The 18,836-nt window shown below is 46.1% G+C and overlaps 1 protein-coding gene across 2 annotated transcripts in view; it reads right to left on the bottom strand.

The window, feature by feature from the left end:
* Positions 1 to 274: 274 nt before the first annotated feature.
* Positions 275 to 18,836, bottom strand: part of ARID1A (AT-rich interaction domain 1A) — a 70,399-nt gene continuing 51,837 nt past the window's right edge. Inside the window, exons 5-20 of one of the 2 annotated variants that reach the window (XM_063104472.1) lie at positions 17,840 to 18,080; positions 17,463 to 17,552; positions 16,939 to 17,106; positions 15,941 to 16,253; positions 14,303 to 14,448; positions 14,095 to 14,204; positions 12,642 to 12,851; positions 9,801 to 10,008; positions 8,563 to 8,695; positions 8,195 to 8,370; positions 7,667 to 7,817; positions 7,448 to 7,585; positions 7,267 to 7,363; positions 5,896 to 6,787; positions 5,412 to 5,542; positions 275 to 3,249 (exon numbers count right to left, since the gene is read on the bottom strand). In XM_063104472.1, the coding sequence (XP_062960542.1) occupies positions 1,519 to 3,249; positions 5,412 to 5,542; positions 5,896 to 6,787; positions 7,267 to 7,363; positions 7,448 to 7,585; positions 7,667 to 7,817; positions 8,195 to 8,370; positions 8,563 to 8,695; positions 9,801 to 10,008; positions 12,642 to 12,851; positions 14,095 to 14,204; positions 14,303 to 14,448; positions 15,941 to 16,253; positions 16,939 to 17,106; positions 17,463 to 17,552; positions 17,840 to 18,080 (4,935 nt within the window). In that variant the 3' untranslated portion in view covers positions 275 to 1,518. The remainder of the gene's footprint in view (positions 3,250 to 5,411; positions 5,543 to 5,895; positions 6,788 to 7,266; positions 7,364 to 7,447; positions 7,586 to 7,666; positions 7,818 to 8,194; positions 8,371 to 8,562; positions 8,696 to 9,800; positions 10,009 to 12,641; positions 12,852 to 14,094; positions 14,205 to 14,302; positions 14,449 to 15,940; positions 16,254 to 16,938; positions 17,107 to 17,462; positions 17,553 to 17,839; positions 18,081 to 18,836) is intronic. The other variant, XM_063104473.1, reaches the window with a different exon arrangement.

Raw genomic sequence — 18,836 nt, 5'->3', positions numbered from 1 at the left:
GAGCTTCCTTAAACTTAGATTTACACTGTGGAGGTGAAAGTAGAATAGGGTAAAGAAATGACAGGGTCCAGGATGCCACTATTTAGAAGAGTGAGCACACTAAGGGAGGTTTGCAAAAATCCCACCTTCCCCACAAAGTCAAGCTTTTAAATAGTTTGAAAATAAAAAGCCTCACAAAAGTCTTACCAAGATTTAATGTACATTTATTCTTAACACGTGGAACATATAGTATAAAGATTTCATACTGAATAAATGATATTCATTAAGCCAAAAAAGGAAAAAAAAGAGGAATTTACATCAAGTTTTAGCTACATTGTTGAAATACAAATATGCAGATTTTATCACTGAAAAAATCTCAATTGTGTTTCTTCATCAGGAACTTCAACTGAACCTAGAACTTTTTTCACACCTCGATTAGAAAGAAAACAAAACAAAAACCCAGAAAAAAAAAAAAAAACTATAAGTTGATTGGCTGCTGAGACAGCAAGGACTTTTTACAGAGACCTGTACAGCATCGCGCCAAGAGGGGCAATGTCTGGCAAGAGATTAAATAGCTGTGTCTCGCTTTGTGCAGGTCACCAACTTGTTAACTCGTCATACTATAAAGGGGTAGCCGGGAAGGGGACCAAACTGTGGGGATCCAAGGGTATGTGCAATGTACAACGTCATATATATACACACGTGGCAGCATAGCCGCTGCAGCTAAAGGTTAAAACCAGTTCTAAGAGGTGATCTCAGGGTTATTCATACAATCAAGGAGGAGAGAAAGAGGTCAGGGTGTTGTAGGTTCACACATGATACTTTGGGGGAAAAGCCTTTTTTTTTCTCCTCAACGTTTAACTAAAAACATTTTTAAAAACTACAGCTTGCTGCTGACCCAGCGATTTCTCTTGTTTCCATGTTGAGACATTATTATTACAGTATGTTTACAGTATCAGGTGTACAGTACAGTACATGAAAGGGTCTACACTCTACTGCACAGGCCTCTCCAGTGAACAGAGTCTGTTCACAACTGCGAACTTCTTGGCTCCTGCAAGATCGTGAATGTACAACAATAAACCACACACAGTTCAGCAGTCACCTTTTCGTCCTTCAGATTTTTTTGTATTTTTTTCCTTTTTTTTTTTTTTTTTTTTTACCATTAAAAACAGTTATGAAATGTGGCGTCCCGTTGATGCAAGGACCGGGAGAGCCATTTTTATTTTTTTCCCCAAACTCACTGTAAACAACAGTAACTTTGGTTAAAATAAAAAAGTCTTCTATGTAGGCAGAGCTTTGTCTTTTCAAATAGGGTAGGGTCCTGAGGGGAGTAAGGTAAGGACAAGGAACAGAAAGGTGTGAGGTTGGGGGGAGGAGGGAGGAAAGAGAAACAGGAGACTTTTTCCCCAAGGGAGAAGCTGGACAGCACAGGGTAAACTGGATTCTGAGGTGGTTTTGCATAAATAAAGGGCAACAGTCAGTTTCTAAGTTCTCCACACACGCACACACACACGGGGAGGGGGAGGTGTCCCACGGCTGTCATGACTGGCCAATCAAAAACAGTACATCACAAATGACTTGTGAAACCAATGAGTTCATCAACGGTGATACCGAGATGTCCAACAGCCGAGACTCATAAAGAGTGAACTCCGAGTGGTTCTCATCCACCTTGGCCAGGGCAAGCAGCGCACGGGCAGCCCGCCGCATCATGTCCACACTAGTTGGCTCAAAGGGCGGGTTCTGCATGTGGAGGAGGCTGGCCTGGCTCTGTTGGAACTGCGTTGCAGCAAGGCTGTCCTCTAGGAAGCCCAGGAGGTTGCCGATGCTGCCCTTCTGCACTGCGATGGCACGGGCTGCCAGGCTGTCCCCTTGTGCTAGGTTGGCCAGCAGTACCACAGCCATCTCCCGGCACACTGGGTTCTTTCGGTCACTGAGGAAGCGCACCATGGTGCTATACAACTTCTCCAGGCGGCTGAAAGGGGGTGTGGCTAGGATCAGGTCCACATTGTTGTCCTGGATGCTGAGTTTGCTGAGGGTTTCCAAGACCAATCTCTGGGGGGAGAGGACGGCGTTGGGGCCCAGGGTGGAGAAAGGGTCCTGGGCTTCAGCTGATGGGCAAACTGCCCAGTGTAGGAGTCCGTCCAGGACAGGCAGGCAAATGCTCTCAGGGTATGGGGAAAGGTCCAACTGCCCCGAGATGTTGGCGAGTGTGACCAAGGTGTTTTCCCGGAGCATCTCCAAGCAGTCCCACCACCACTCCACTTTGTTGCAGCTCACCCCTTGGTCCTGTTCCTCCTCTTTCTCATAAGTTAGTGGTGCCTGCTTCCGTTCTGGGTGCTTGTGGTGCAGCAGGATCAGCTTGCCCAGGATCAGCAGCAGTCCTGGGTGTTTGGACATCTCAAAGTCATTGCCTGGCACAAATGACAGGCTTCGGATGGTATTGGAAACACAGACGCAGCGTTTGGCAAGGGAATCCTGCCAGTCCAGAAGGGTACACAGTGGGGTCTCATCCTTACTGTGGGGTTCATCCTCTAGGATCTTGATGTTCCGGTGGCTCTGTGCTGGGCTAATGCCAAATGGAAACTTGCTGCTCTCCTTGGTGGCCTCCACACTCTTAGCTCCCTCCTCAGTCAACGTGCTAGACCGGGTGGACAACATGTCATCCATAGTGGCTGTGATCCGTTTTTCTGGAGGGCCATCAGGTGGAGGCCCCTCCTGTTCTGTTGTCCCTGGCACACTCTCTGCTGTTGTTACATGTTTCCGGAGGGCTGGTAGGCAGGGTGCATGAGGCCGGGAAGGCAGCAGCTCTGTCTTGCTTTCAAAGTGGGTCTGGATATGCTCAGTGGTATCCCCCCCGCCAATCCGCCAGTGCAGGAGGCCACTGTCAAACTCCTGCACACGCCCAAGCTTATCTGAGCAGTCCACCACAAATGGGTCATTCTTCTGCACGATCTTCACTGGAAGCTTGTCAAACTTACTGATCAGCTTCTCCTCACTATTCTCTGAAGCTGGCTTGTCCTTGCCCGAAAAGGCCATCTCCTCATCATTTTCAACTACTTCCTCCTCTTCTTCCTCCTCTAGTTTAGGACCTAGAAGTTCTTCTTCTTCTTCCCCCTCCATGTGGGCCGGACTAGACACCTTGCTGAATCTCCCAGGGTCCAATAGTGTTCTCTGTCCTGGGTCACCCACCTCATACTCCTTTAAAATGCCAAAGATTTCAATCAGGCATCGCCGGAAATATTCCACAAGGAGTTCTAGCAACCCTGGGAGCTAAAAAGGAAAGAACAGGAAATAAATTAAGGGAGAAAAGTGGCCTAAGAAGAGAATCCTTAACTTGAGAGACCTCCCATGGCCTTCTATCTAATCTACCTCACCTCTTTGTAGGTTCAGATATCTGTATTACTCTGGAGAGGCACAGTAGCTCCTTTGCCAAAGCCTCTCCACAGAGCAAGTTTATCTTACACAAAGTTCTTCCTTCTGCCCAACCTACCTTTATGTATGCCTGCCTCCAGCAGTATGGAAACACTCGTCAACAGCTTTGCACCTTACTTGCCACTGCCACCCATCTCTCACCCTCTTCTTTCCAACCAATCTTCTGCTTTTCTTCACCAGGCTGGTTTCCTACCCAGTAGTCATTGCTGTTATCTCTCTTAGGACACTGTACATCCCATTGCCAAGTGGAGCCCAAGCCTAGTAGGCATGGAGGGATGACTCTTTACAACATGAGCTAAGAGAAGGGAATGCAGTGTAGAAAGATGTTCATCTACTCGCTTCTCAAAACTCCAACATTCCAGGAGGATGGACCTCCGTGAATCTTGAAGCATAATAAGTAAGACAAGGCTTTGGCTCTTCAAACATTGGTCCAAGCTGGTGCTAAGGAGACCCAAATTCCAGCTTAGATCCTATATAGACCATTTAATTACCTCTAGAAAAAAAACCACTAATCTTCAGTCACATTAATCTTTGGCTGAATAGTATAGCAGAATGGGAAAAAAAAGGGCTTAACAGTTAGAAAGATCTAGATTTGAAATCTGGTTTTTCCAGGAACTAGCTGTATGAAATGACAAAAATTCCTAAATTTTACAAGGTTATTCTAAGTTCTACATGGAATATGTCAAATGCTTGGCATATGGAAATTGCTCAATCGAAATTTGTTCCTTTCCTTTCTCTTTTTTTTAAAAAAGATGACCAGTAAGGGGATCTTAACCCTTGACTTGGTGTTGTCAGCACCAGGCTCTCCACGTGAGCTAACTGGCCATCCCTACATGGGATCCGAACCCGTGGCCTTGGTATTATCAGCACCACACTCTCCCAAGTGAGCCAGGGACCAGCCCTTGTTTCTTTCCTTTCTCATGGGAAGCAATATTTAGCAATGGAAATAAAGCCAGGCTTTGGAATCATAAAGATTCCACTGACAACTGTGTGAACCTGAGCAAGAAAAAGACTCTGAGCCTATTTACTTTTCTCATGGCTAAATGGCCACATCTCTTGTCTGAGGGCTGTTGTGAGGATGACATGTAATAAAATATTAAGGACCTGGCACAAAATAAGAACACAATAAATTGTAACTATTAATAACAATGCCCCCCAGCCAGCTCCTTGATAGACGGGTAGATAGGTACTAAGGATGATCAAAAGAAAGACTAGCCAAAGTCAAGGGTTTGTATCCCCATACCAGCCAGCCACCAAAACAAAACAAAATGAAACAAAACAAAACAAAAGAGTAGGATGGTACAGCAGAAACTCTTCCCAGCTACTGGCAAAATTCAAAGTGCATATACTGTGGAGGGTGGGTCTGGAGAATCAACTTTGCAAGAACATCATTTAAAAAATCTAAAGAAAATAAACCCCATCCATTCTACTCCTAAGGAAACTGGGATCAACAAAAACCTCTTCTATTCACAGTGGAAGAAGTAAAAAAGAGAAAAGGGAAAAACAAAGAGACTGCTTTGCTCACTGATAGTGTTTTTGTTGTTTTGGGGGCAGGGGTGGGCAGCTGGCCAGGATGGGGATCTGAACCCATGACTTGGTGTTATAAGGCTGTGGTCTAACAAACTGAGCTAACTGGCCAGCCCATGCTTACTGATAAAAAGACCACAGGTTCTTCTTGGTGGTCTAGAAAATTTGGTGTTCTCATTGACATTAACAGCATCTGCTTTTTTTTTTTTAACCAATACAATAAGTTTCTCTCTAATTCCCTTTGAAGTCAATCCTGTGTTAAGGTATCAACAATATACCTTACACAAATTATTATTGCTCTCAATATCCTGGGGCCATGCCTAGTGGCAAGGGAAGCAAAGTACTGGCATGGAAGATATCCGAGAGAGAGAAGACCATGTTAGCCGGGGATGGCTTCATTCCCTGTTACTTAACAATATCTACATCAGGAAGATCCCAGGCCCTTGCAATCTTCCCCAGGCACCTGTACTCACCTGACTAAGGTTGAAGGTCATGATGCTGTTGTCATCATACAGCAGGATGTTAATGGTGTCTAATGCCCATGTGCTCTCTGCCAGGAGCCCAGACTTGAGGGACATCATTACCCGCCATGCCTCTGGGGTTCCTGAAATAAACCTCCATGTCATCCATCCACCAAGCCCAGATTGGCTGGTGGCAACCCCAGCGATTCCCCATCAGTCAGGATACTTTGTTGAAGATAAAACAAGGTGGATCTTCCTATCTGGGATATGACACACATCTGCCCCTCATGGCTTCTAAACTGTCTAGGACATCAGAGCATGGCAACACTTTGAAAGAAAATCTGAAATCAGCTTATTTCTTCCTTACCCAAAGATTTTTGGCTCTATTTTAGCTAACACTGGACCAGATTTAACCTCACCCAGAATATTAGGATGCAAAGAACGGACAAGAAGGAAAAGGGCAGATTAAGCAACCCCATCAGGGAGGTCTCCTTACCAATGTCTTTCATTGTGAGCCGCCTCCTCTGTTTCAACACAGGCTGTGTGGCTTCAACAGAGCCAGGTGGGAAGGTGATATCCCGCCGAATCATGGGGGGCTGCACAGGGGCAGGTGCTATATGCGAGGCAGGTACAGGGGGACCTGCCTTCTGCATTTTCATCCCAGAGTGCAGGAATGGAGACTTGCTAGGAGAGGTGCGGTTCTCCATTGGCCGGGGCAGGGGAGCGGGGCTGGATACCTGAGGAATGTGATTCTGCATGCTTGGTGGTGGCTGGTAGTTAGATGGAGGGGGCCTTGTCATGGGGGGCACGGGGGCTGAGGGGCCATATGAGGGCTGGCGTGTGCCATGGGAAGGCCATGGGCCTTCGTGGTTGGCCCTCTGATCCGTGTGCAGCATTTCATCTGTTCGGTTCACGCCATGATAGGCGGGGCCCTGGGGGGCTGAGCCCGTGCTCTGCCTGTTGGCATAATTATAGGTCATGTCATTACGCCCCTGCCACATGGTGCCTTGCTGAGCAACCTCAGCTGATGCCTGTATGGGGCCGCCCATCATTTGCGGTGGTATGTTCTGCTGGGCATTGGAGCCAGGGGCAGCAGAGACACGGTCTCGGCCAAACTGGAATGGAAATTGATTCTGGGGGCCGCCTGCTGGTCGGCGCTCAGTAGCAGCGGTGGCAGTGGCAGGATAGGCATTGCCATACTGGTTGTATACATCTTGCTGAGGGGAAGGCTGGGCAGCTTGTTGCTGGCTGGCAGGCTGGGGCTGGGCTGGGGGCAACTGCTGCTGCTGAGGCTGCCCCTGCCCAGTGCTATATGGCACATTGTACATCTCCCCTTCATGTCGCTTGGCAGGAGGACCGTATGTGCCATCCATTGGCCGCTTGTAATTCTAAAACAGGGACAAGCAGAGGGGAAATCAATATTCTGCACCCAAGAACACAAAACCCCCAGATGCCAAGATGGCTACAACCAGATGCTTGGTTTACTTCTGCCCCTCTAGAAGAGAGGACATAGAGTCCAAGAGAACAATGGAATCACTTTTACAAATTATCTTTTGAAGTTGTTTCTGAAACCAACCACCATTTTGTCTTCCTCTGTGGCTCTCCCTAGCTCGAAGTACAAAAATGTAGAAAACCTCAAAAATCAAAATAAAGTCTGTTCTAGCCCTTTTGGAGAACTAGAGAGACCCACTGGACTCTACACAGGGAAGAAAGAGATTGAGGACTTAGCTCTTCAGGCAGAACTGGGTGAGAGAAAAACACCAAAGTATCTAAAGCGAGCTTTCTGGATTTCAACAGATCGTGTTAGTTTACTAATTGGCTTTCAAGGGGAACCTGTGTGAAGTTCACTCTCAGCTACCCTCCTCACCTGCTGCTGCTGCTGATACATTGTGGTCTGCTGGCTGGGGAATGGACTGCTGGAAGGGGTGCCTTGAGTGGAAAACTGATTGCCATAGGAATCATGTCTGCAGAAAGGAGAGAAACAGAGGATCAGGGTGGGAAATGGCAAGACCTGAGCCACAGAGGCACTGAGACCAGGCTTTACGCACCGTTGCTGCTGCTGCTGCTGCTGCTGCGGGGGATAGCGGCTAGGAGAATACATCCCCGAGTCTGGGTTGGAAGGCATGAGATTTGGCTGTGGGGCCCCAGTGCCCATGTTTCCCTCAGGCCCTATTCCAGGCTCCGTCCTAAACAAAATTAGAAAATTGGATTGAGCCCACTAGCTGTGAGGTACTAGGGGGTGGGACAGGAGTAGCAGCCATGCTTACCTCACTCTGTCATAAGGACCTCCATAGGGATAGTGCTGTCGTGGTCCCATTGCCACATTTCCTAGCCCAGGGCCGGCAGCACGGCTGTAGGGGTCACCCATCCCGCCATTGGGGCCCTGCCCTGAGGACATGAAGGGATCACTCCCTGGAGCTGAGTGCAGAAAGGAAAGGGCAGTGAGCAAACTGGTAGGTCAGCAGGCCTAGCAACATGTACCTTTCTTGCTCCAAAGACCCAGACCCTCTCCAGCACTCAGGTTTGTTCTACTTTCCTGACAGGTTCAGAACAGAGATCTAAGGAGGTCCCAACCAGCAAAAAGCATGCACTTGTTAAGGGATGACAAGGTAAAAGCCAGGGAGAGGGAGAAAAGAAAGGAGGTAGAAATGAAGAGGGGTGATTAGGTCAGGTGGGTAAGTCAGGAAATGCCTTATCTCAGAAGATGGCTCAACAAGAACCCTCAGCCACTCTCAAGATATCCCCTACTTCCCTGGACCTGTCTTCAAGACACAAGGTCAAGAAAAATTGGTTACCTTTCCTCATGCTGCCATAAGGATCCTTATTTGGCTCGTAAGACATGCGCCCCATCATGTCAGAGGTATTCATACTGGGCTGGTACCCAGGATTTGGAGTCATGGAATTCCGCTTCTGGAATGTGGGGTCACTTCCATCAGGAAAGGCATCCTGTATCCCAACTGAATTGCTCCTGCTCCAGAGTGAGGAAAACAAATTAAACCCCAGACAAATTCCTCCAATATAACGCAGGACACATAGGAGTCACTAGCTGGGTAGGCAGAAGCAGGGACCATTGGGCTACAAAGGTGCCCTTGGGCTACAAAGGCATTCCCATGCACTTGTCCTCAATATCCCCCAAACCACATGCCCATGCTCCTGGCCTTACCTCATGCCTGGCAAAGGGGGGATCTGACTGTGTGGTGTGGATGCTGGAGTCGGTGGCTTTAGGTCTCCTCCTTCTGCCATGGAACTGCTGGTTGATTGTGGAGTTTGTGGCCCCTGCATAGATCCTGATCCCGCTATGGAAGAAGTGCAGGGTGAACAGTTTGCTTGGCAGGAAAAGTGTTTAACTCTCACAAAAAGACACAAATGTCCCAGAACTTCTTTGAAAAAGATTTTCCTAAAGTCTTGATCACCCTTTTCAGCAGGGAATCTATAAGGCCAGGTCATAGAGAAGGGAATTTGAGGGTTCTGTTGCTCTTTGCTTTTGTTTTACATTTAGAGAAGAGGAGTGACATGTCCACGACATCACCATGCAGATGATTCCTTGAGTCACTGTCGGCTTCTCTTACTACTGTTTACCTATGAAACCTGTCTAACCTATGAAACCCTGCAACGCTGGCATACAAGCTCCCAGAGCCCCCCAAGTCCTGGGTCCATCTTGCCCCAAACCTATGATGGCACATTTTAGGAGCCTAGGAGCTCATTTCTCAGCAGAGTGTCATCCCTCAGGTTCAAACGTTCCCCTAAGCTGGTGAGCACAGAACTACCAATAATTAATGTTTCTATTAGTTACCATTCCCAGCAGCAGATATCCCACTGCTGAGGCCTCCCCAGCTGATGAGTCATCTCAGGCACTCATTACATCTTCAGAGGTCAACATCAGGGCACATGTGTTTACACCCACCTTCCAGGAGCCCTGGCCTTCTTCCCTCCCCATGCTTGCTTAGGCCCCAGCTTCTCTCAGAAAAGAGGGTGGGCAGAGGCACTCCCATCAGACAGTTCCATTCATATCTCCCCCCACCCCCATTACCATCTCAGCTCCTTGGGGAATTCAGAGCTCTAGTCTGAGCTGCATTCTAAGGTGCTGACATCAGTGGGCCGAATCTCCCAGATAGCCCTACCTCACTGCTCTTTGTCAATTTTCCCCTATTCATCTGGTGCTCCTCCCATTCTCTAGTTTACAAACATTTGGCAAGATGCCAGGTGCACAACGAAAATAAAAACTTAAGAAGTTGCCACTGCCCCCTTTTTTAGTCTGCCAACTTGTTAAACCCAGTGGTAGGGCAAGGCAGTGAACACACCCCTGGCATCTCTTCTGCTACCCTGAAGTCAGATACCATTGTACAAGGATCCAGGGCAACAGGTCCTCAGTCTTGGTGGGGCTGCTAACCCCATCCTTACCAGGAGAGGGAGGCTGGATCTTGGGCTGGGACTTCTTGGAATCAGCAGCTGCAAAGATGTCTGGGGGAGGGTCTTCTCCCCGTTCAATCTTGCACTCAAAGGCATAGAGACACTGGATATACTGCTTTTTCAAGGAGCTGGCAGCACTGCTTGATGTTCCCACATTAAGGTTGGTCGCAAGTTCCCGCCATTTTTTGTTCTTGTTGACCTGTACAACCAACCAGAAGAGTCGGGGTACATCTTCCACCTGGCCTTTCTGCCCCCAATCCCCAAACTCCATCAACTGGAATAACAGTTCTTAGTTAACTGCAAAAGTTAATCCCATTTGGTGGATAGTCCATGACAAATGTTAAAATCTATGGCTGGCTTTGTTCTACCCTCAGCACGCTCTACTGCAGCTATCAGACAGTGCTTATTCAAAATAGGGCAAATGTCACATCACTACTAGAACAGAATTCAGAATCTTTCTTTGTTTTACATAAGCATACTGTTGAAAAGTGGTGTGCAAATCACATTCAGATACAAATTCTATTTTTTTTGGCAGCTGGCCAGTAAAAGGATCTGAACCCTTGACCTTGGTGTTACAACACCATGCTCTAACCAACTGACCTAACCAGCCAGCCACCAAATCCTACTTTAAATGCACTAATAAAAACATTTTATAAAATGGAGACCCCTATGATGATAGCAATGACCACCCTGCTTATTTTGTCAAACTGGGAACTTCCATATCTGATTTTTTTTTTATCTCAGCATGGGGCTCTTTGCAAATTTGACATTCCTGTGCTACTGCTCCTTGAAGCTCAGTTACTTGTAACTGCTGGAACCTTTCCCTCTCCAGTTACTGTCCTGATGGTCCAGATGTTCAAGGCCTTATGAATGTTTCTGTACCTCCCCAACAGCCAGCCTACAGTATAGTTCTGCCTCCTTTCCTCAACTTCAGGGTACATTGCCCAAGACCATTCCCCAAATGCTCCCTACAATTAGTTTTCCTGATGTAGCCAGGCAGGTCTCCTTCTTCATGTATTCTTATACTTATTCATCCAGTATATTGATAAGACCCCACAAAGGCTGGGAACACTGGCTTTCTAGTCACAAACCATAAAGGAAGTTCAACAGGTTGTGCTACCTGTTGATCTGGTACCTGTGATATGAGAGACAGGAGCTTCAGGAAGCACAGAAGGGGACAATCTAGATGGAGGGAGGTGACCAGGAATACTTCATAGAGCAGGTAACACCTGAGCTGAGTCGTTAAGGTTGGAGATGGCCTTGGTGGGGTATATACCAGACTCTCTCCCATTTGCATGCCATTTGGGCCAGTCTACTGGAATGATCTTTCCCTCCACCTCCACCCTATGAATCATTTAGAAAAGCTAGGGACTCATCTTTTGTCTTCTTGGAGACTTCACAAACTAACTTATAATTGCACTATTTCTCCTCTGAATTCTCACTGTCTTCAGAGTTCAATTATATCACAGCATCTAAAAGGTTTGCTTTCTTTTGCAAACAGGAAGACAGGCCTAGGCTTTCGGATTCCCTCTGTCCCTCATCCTAAGGTTCAGTGAATCCAGAAGCCTACTAAATCAGAAGTAAGCCAAACCTAACCCAATGCCCCTTTCCCTATAGGCAGGAGAGGCCTGACTATGAGAACTCAGTGGCAGGAATAAGCCCAGGGTCACTTCAGAAGCCTTCTGTGGCTTTGCTTCCCACGCCAGTTATGTGGCAGTATGCACGTGCCTTGTTTTGTTTTGTTTTCCTTTGTGGGGGAGGGGAATAAACCCTGAAGGGAGAAAGAATTCATAACTGACTGTTGGTTGGCTTTATTCCAATCACTTTCTTTTCTGCTGGTGACAGCTGTTTTCCTCTTCTGATTTAGAAGGTTTGCAGTAAGTCCCTCCCAGCCACACCTCCTCCTGAACTCAGCCACAAACTCTGATCCAATAGCAGGCTTCTGGGTCTGGTGACTACAGAACACACACAGGAGGAAAGTCTACAAGGCACAGTGTGCTGTCAGTGTTGCTTCACCTGTTTGTCTCCTGGGCTGAGTCTAAAACAAAACTGTAAGATATCAGGGTAGGGGCAAGGTTCTGCAGGGCATCCAGTGCAGAGGTTTTCAGCAAGGATTAATCCATTCACTTACGTCTCCCATACAAGGTAACTAAACACATAATTTCCCACCACGTCTTCCTTCATAAACTATTTCTATTAAGCAGCTCCTGAAATCCTATCTCCACTGAGAAGCTTCCTGGAATGAGAGGGTCAACAACTACTCTAGCTGCCCCTGTACCATCTTCCAGACCAATTTATGCAGCAGAAACATTTCTGAAAGCTTTGTTTATTACTTCTAACTTTTGACAGTCTAGCAGGATAGAGTAGGGTACACAGGGCCCTTATATACTTAACAAATAAGAAAATTAAGGCTCAGAGTGGTTATACACCTTGATTTAGGTCATATAGGTTATAAGTGGCTAAGACAGGACTCAAAACCAGGTCCATCTCTCCAAACCAGGCCCATCTCTCCAAACCCTGCCCTTGCTACTATGCCAAACTGCCTCCCACGGAATTAGAATGCCCACAGACTTTCCCTGTGGTTGCACCTCAGTAGGACCCTAGATACACAATAAACTTAATACTAATACCCCATACAACCAGGGAGGTCTCAGCTTCCTGCCTTTGCCTTATCTTCTGGAAGACCTGTGCTCCCTGGTCTGTCAGTATGTGACTTGAGGAACGGGAGAGGGTGATGTCCTTGAGGAATGCATGGTATCATATGAAGCCAATGAGTACCTAGAGATGGGGGTTGGTTGAAATCCCAGGGGAAGCCAGGTGTCAGGCACTCACCTGAGTCAATCCACCAATCTCCTTCACAGACACATAGAGGCGATAGAGGTCCAGAGGTTTCCTACCCACAGCAGGCAGATTTGTCATTCCCATGGCTTTCTCTTCTGTGAAGGCCAGATAACGGTCCACCCACATCTTCCTCTCAGGCTCACCACCAAGCTCATACAACTTGGTGATCTTCTCATTGGTTGTAGTAGAAGAACTGGATTTCTGGAAGGGGCAGGTCAAAATTCACAGGAATGAGTCAGATTCAAAGCCTATGCTAAGGGTCTCAGAAGTCTCTTGATTAGTGCAGCAGTAAAGCTTCATACTGTGAGGTGGTCACTAACACCTGCCCTGCCTTCACAAGGTTGAAGGGCCAAAAGGGAGCTAGACCTTCTTCCTACAAAGGAAAGAAGCTAACACTGTATGTTATGTATTGGGAGCTATGCTAGATGCCTTTACATATTAGTTATTATAAATTAGCACCATTTTTCCCTTTTCTTTTTTTTTTGCAAAGCCCAAAAAGAGAATAAAAATTATACCCACTTTTAAAGATTAGGAAAAGGCACAAAGAGGCAATGCCTAAGATCTTACAGATTTTAAGGGGCAGGGCTGAGTGTCAAACTCCTGTTCACTTGACATCAAAGCCACTACTACCCCACACAACTTACATACTGTTTCAGAGAACTCAAGAAACTCAAAACATGATCTTAAAACCATGGGTAGACTAAAGTAAAAAGAAACTCTTCCTCCTCTCAGGGTGGATCAAGGAGGATCTCCCACCTGATTAAAAGGCTTTGGATATTATAGTGTCCAAGATACAAGTATGGCCAAAAGGGTTGGGAGCCAGAGGTGAAGATCCACAGGAGGGAGCAGCTACAATTTTTATTTTCCCTGCTTAAACAGATTGGGAAAGTAGATGGCCAAGGACAGAGATGTTTCAAACGACCCTAATGCTGAACAGGTCCCAACGCTGCCACACTGCCTAACAGAACACCCAGGACCAACCTACAGAGAGGCCAAAGACCTAAGCCCCATCTGCCTCTTCTCCCCCTGTACAGAACACAAGCACCAACCACTCCTGCTGCTATGAGTAAGATCCAGGAAGAACAACTAGTTTTCTGTGATACACACCACCTATCAATACTCGAGTTACAGGAAGCAGAGTTTCACAGAACGCACCAGCCAAACAATATAGAGAATTCCACACTGCAGGGTCTGGCATTTCCTCCACAACCTGTAGCTATGAGAATATTATGTTATTTACATCAGGATCTCTTAGGCTAACTCAAACCTAATTCAATGAGCTGTTATTCTGGGACCTTTCATGATAAAGAGAGGCAACAGCAGCTTTTTCAGAGACTATCTAGTCAGTGCCAATAAAGGCTGGAAGTGTGTCATTCTCCTTTTCCCTTCCTATCATTGAAAAGGGTAGGACAAAGTTGAAAGGAGTCAAGACAAAAACTGTTACCTTGGATTTGGATTCTGTCTTGGGTGTTCCATCTGCTTTGTTGTTCATTTTGGTGGCTGGAGTTAACTTGACATCCCCAAGGCCCATCATCTCTGGGCTGGCTGCCATCCCTATAAAAGAGAAAAAAAAATCTCAAGTCCATAGGTTTAGCTGTGACATGAAGATAACTCTTGAAGAAACTGTGAGATGAGCAATGACTCGGACTTACCTGCTGAATTGTTAGCCATGGTTCCACCCATGGGATACGGGGGTCCCTGAGGGTTGATCATGCCAGCCATACTATTAATCCCTTGTCCATAGGGAGGCCCAGTTCCCATCATGCCCCCTTGATTCATATTGGGGTAGCCTGGTGGCCTGAGGAAGAAAATGGAAAGTGAGAGACAAGGGTTAGAGACATTGATTAAACTTTCAGATTGGACTTGTGCTAAATGGGGTTGTATGACCATCTAGTTAGGCTTAAAAAGAAAAAGTCTGCAGGTCACCAAAACCAGAACTAAGCAACACCTAGATATTCTTATCTTCTACTACCCACAAAAGTTTCTAGGAGGGTTCAGCTCTATACAGCAAATAGCTTAATTTTAAGGGGTACAGTCCTTGAAGAACAGAGCCCTACTGTGTCTTGTAAGTACCGCCTTCTTCTAAGCCACCTCCAAAGCCAAGTTCTATTTCCATTTAAGGGCCTTCTCTATGGCAAAAGGCCTAGATGAAATGTTTAATTTTACCACTCTACGTCAAGCCAAACCTAACCAGACTGGACCTAGCACAGCACCTGGAGGTGACTTTGCATTCTTTCTTGATGGGCCTAATGCACACTTTGTACTTCCATCATTCTTAAGTTCTACCAAATCTACCTCTATATAATCAATGACCCTATTCTACCTTGGTTCATCAACATCTCAGTAAGATTCACTCTAAGAACGGTAGCACTAACAATGGGGTGCATAGAAATGGAGCCTTGAATAAAAGTGAAGTCATATTCACTGAAGTCAGTGGTCAAGGAAGAATAAATGAATTTAAGTCATTACACCTAATCACATGAGGCTTCTGTACTTTAGAATCAGAATTAAACACACAGGACCACATAGAACAGTAGGAGAAACAGCAAACTGCAACCCTACCATGCTCTATTTCTCATACTACAGATCCAAATCGTATGTGTCATTAAGAATACTTTTGGAAACCAAAAAAGTAGATTGACAGAAGTTAAATCACCTACTCTGAAGACTTACTTTACTAATCAAAATAACTGTCTTTTATAAAGTTCTTTATATATGCTATTTGGTCATGTGAAATGTGATACCAATCTACGATACTTAAGAACACTTTTGGTGTTTTTATCAGTAAGAAAATCTAGTTTTCTTTTCTTTTTTCTTTTTTAAAAAGATGACAGGTAAGGGGATCTTCACCCTTGACTTGGTGGTATTAGCACCACACTCTCCAAGTGAGCTAACTGGCTAGCCCTATATAGGGATCTGAACCCGTGGCCTTGGTGTTAGCAGCACCACACTCTCCCAAATGAGCCATGGGCCGGCCCCGAAAATCTAGTTTTCTAAAGAACTCTCAATAAAATGTATATTTACCAATTACATACACATATGTACGACTTCTAAAGAACTCTCAATAAAATGTATATTTACCAATCACATACACATATGTACGACGGTACTTCAAAAGTTAATGGAAAGATTCGTATTATCTTTTAATTCTATTTTTCCATGAACTTTTTGAAGTACCCTTGAATGTATATATTTCTGGTTTAGGTCCAAAAGCATCTCAATTCAATGATCTGAATGGCTCTACTATGGATTTCCTTGCACTGAGACACCATTTACTTCCCAGGCCTTACCTGTTTTGGATAGAGTTGGCAGCAACATGCATGGCGACGGCAGTTTCTTGAGTTTTCCGGTTCATGCCCCCTGGTGGGGGGCACATCCCTGACCCAACCTGAGGTGGCATATTGGCCATGTTAGGGCCATAAGGCCGGTTACCCATGGAGGCGTGACTCATTCTCCCTGGAGGGAGTGTGCCATAAGGTGGGATGCCAGGCTGCCCATGCATTTGACCTCCAGCACCCATGGGGTTCATGCTTCCAGCCATGCCTGCACTGGGGTAGTTGGCATTGGGCAAGGCATTATAGTTTGGCTGTCTGGGGTAGCCTCCTGGGAGGGGAGGAAGAGAAGACAGAGATTTGGTTAGTGACTCACTAATATCTCTCAACTCTAAAACTCCAAACAATGGAAATCGTTTAATATTTTGGTCAGGAAAGAGACCAACTTCATGGTAGCCTTACCCCCATGGGAAAGAAAAGTAAAGGGGAGGCTAGGAGCATGTAAAGGCAGGCCTCAGTTGTCTCCTCATCTTAAAGACAACACAGAGCAAGCTGGCTCTGCTACTTTCCAGGTCCTTCAACTCCCAGAAGAATTCTTTCCTTTCTACATACTCATCTTACTTTCTATCCCATGCTCTATGCAAGATATTCAGTTTTACATCTGCCTAGGGCTGATTTTGAGCAAAGATCTATCCTATTAGGACTTATTCACTAAAAAACAATAATTGTAATAACCAACAGCTACCATTTATTAAAGGTCTGTTCTCAGTCATGGGTTAAACACCTTATTCCATTTTATAGATGAAACAGAGGCTCCGGGAAGTTCAGACTTTCTCACGGTGACACAGTAAGTGGAGACAAGATGAAACCTGCCCCGCCCTACTTCAGGGTCTGGGATGGGTAGGTTTAAGGCAAAAAAACAGTCCTACTCTTTTAAACACAGATGGCAGTATACCAGACAAGGAATTACTTTCTCCCCTCACTTCTGTCTACCCCTAACTAGGTAAAATACTCACCTTGTGGGCCATACTGACCCCCCTGGGGACCATAGCTCCCCATGGAGTTCTGCTGGTAGGATCCCATGCCTGTGTGCATCTGTCCTCCAGAAGGCTGACGTGGAGATAAGGCCGAGCCGGGCTGGGGGGAAGTATACTGGGGCATCTGAGGGGTCCTCTGCATATAACCTATTTGTGGGTAGTGTCCACACAGTTATTAACTTGGTACAATGGAAACAAATGCTCTCTTCCCTTATCCTGGGACTTCACCATCTATATTTTCTTAGCAGCTACTGGCATGGAGTATCTATCTGATCTGCTATATAGTCATGTGCCCTTACAGGCACCTCCAAAGTGACCCAAGCCATTAACCAGGATATGCCAACTGTTTCTACTAAATGGAGATTGCCCACTCTAATTTCACAATTTGCTGCTGAGATTGTCCTTAGCTTCATGGTCATACAGTTCTCCACAAGCTATTGTATAAAGTCCTCAAGTGTCTGCCTTAAGCCCTCCATCCCTGCCCCCAAAGCCCAGGCTCTCACCTCGATCTTGGGCAATGCTTGATTGGTTCATGGAAGGATGCATGATGCTGTCTGACTGGCCACTGGGTGGCCGAGGTGGCATCTGGTTGCCTGCTCCGGACAGAAAAAGAAATAAGCAAATCATGGCTCCTTTTGGAAATTCTAGCAGGGAGGTCAATTCAGAGCTGGAAATGGCTCATGAAGAAGCCAAGCACCCCTTAGTATCACATATACAGAGAGATTCTACCAAGTGGTTCCTATCTTCCTTCTCCAAATGCTAAGGGAAAACTGCAGACATGAGCCAGAGATGCTCTTTGCCAACAGAAGGCTGGGGATCCCTAATATCACTGGGGTCAGTTACTTTCCCCACTCCCCCAAAGCCCAGCACTTGAGGGTACCTGGCACTGCAGCAGGCGAGAGTGGTCCTGAGCGAGACTGAGCAACACTGGCGGGAGAGCCAACAGGGGACGGGGAGGGGCCTCGGATGCCAGGCAGGTGAGGAGAGGTATGAGGAGAGAAAGGAGACTGAGCTGGATTACTCTGCTCTCCTTGGCTGCTGGAAATCCCTGATGTGCTCACTCCAGGGCTCAGAGCTCCTTCTGTCCCCATGGGGAGATCGTCTATTGAACCAGACAGATCCTGAAACAAACAAGAGAACATGGATTGGTAATATTAGGCAGAAAGACTTTCCTTTCAACAATCCTACTACATGCTTAGCATTTTCCTTAAATATCCAAGAACTAATACACTATACATATTACTTAGTCATGATACTACAGTTTACATATGGCAAACTCTGTTAGGGGCCAGGTAAAACATATTTTGGGCTTTGTGGTCCAGGTCGTCTTTGAATAAACTACTAAACTCTGCCATTATAGTGCAAAAGTAGTCACAGACAATATATAAACAAATAGGAGTGGCTATGTTCCAATAAAACTTTATTTATAAAAGCAGGCAGGTGGCACACAAATTGTAGTTTGCTAACCCTGGTTTTATCCCCTCAGAAGTAGATCTAGTACTTTTATCTTTCCCAGCCCTAACTTCGTGATCATGGTATCTCCCCTGCCAGGTAAGTATCCCCAGCCCTAACTTCTATAGTTATAAGAAATGGCTATTTCAGAGCTGGCTGTTGGTTAGAGCAGTGTTGATAACACCAAAATTAAGGGTTCAGATCCCCAAACTGGCCAGCTGTGCCCCCCTTGCCCCAAGAAAGCAGCTATTTCAGTGAGACTTGAGTTCTTTTTCAATGAGGAAACTTTATAAAATGCTGCCAGGATGGCACCAGAAGCTACAAGAGTTAACAAGTTTGGGCAACATTTATAGATCCCCCTCCCTCAAATTACTATAACCTCCATTTACCAAGGACTCACTCACTCCAAGTCACCATACTGTGCA

The sequence above is a fragment of the Cynocephalus volans genome, chromosome 8 (genome assembly GCF_027409185.1).
Source record: "Cynocephalus volans isolate mCynVol1 chromosome 8, mCynVol1.pri, whole genome shotgun sequence".
Lineage (NCBI taxonomy): Eukaryota > Metazoa > Chordata > Mammalia > Dermoptera > Cynocephalidae > Cynocephalus > Cynocephalus volans.
The sequence above is the reverse complement of the archived record's forward strand: the minus strand, read 5'-3'. Positions and strand labels throughout refer to the sequence as shown.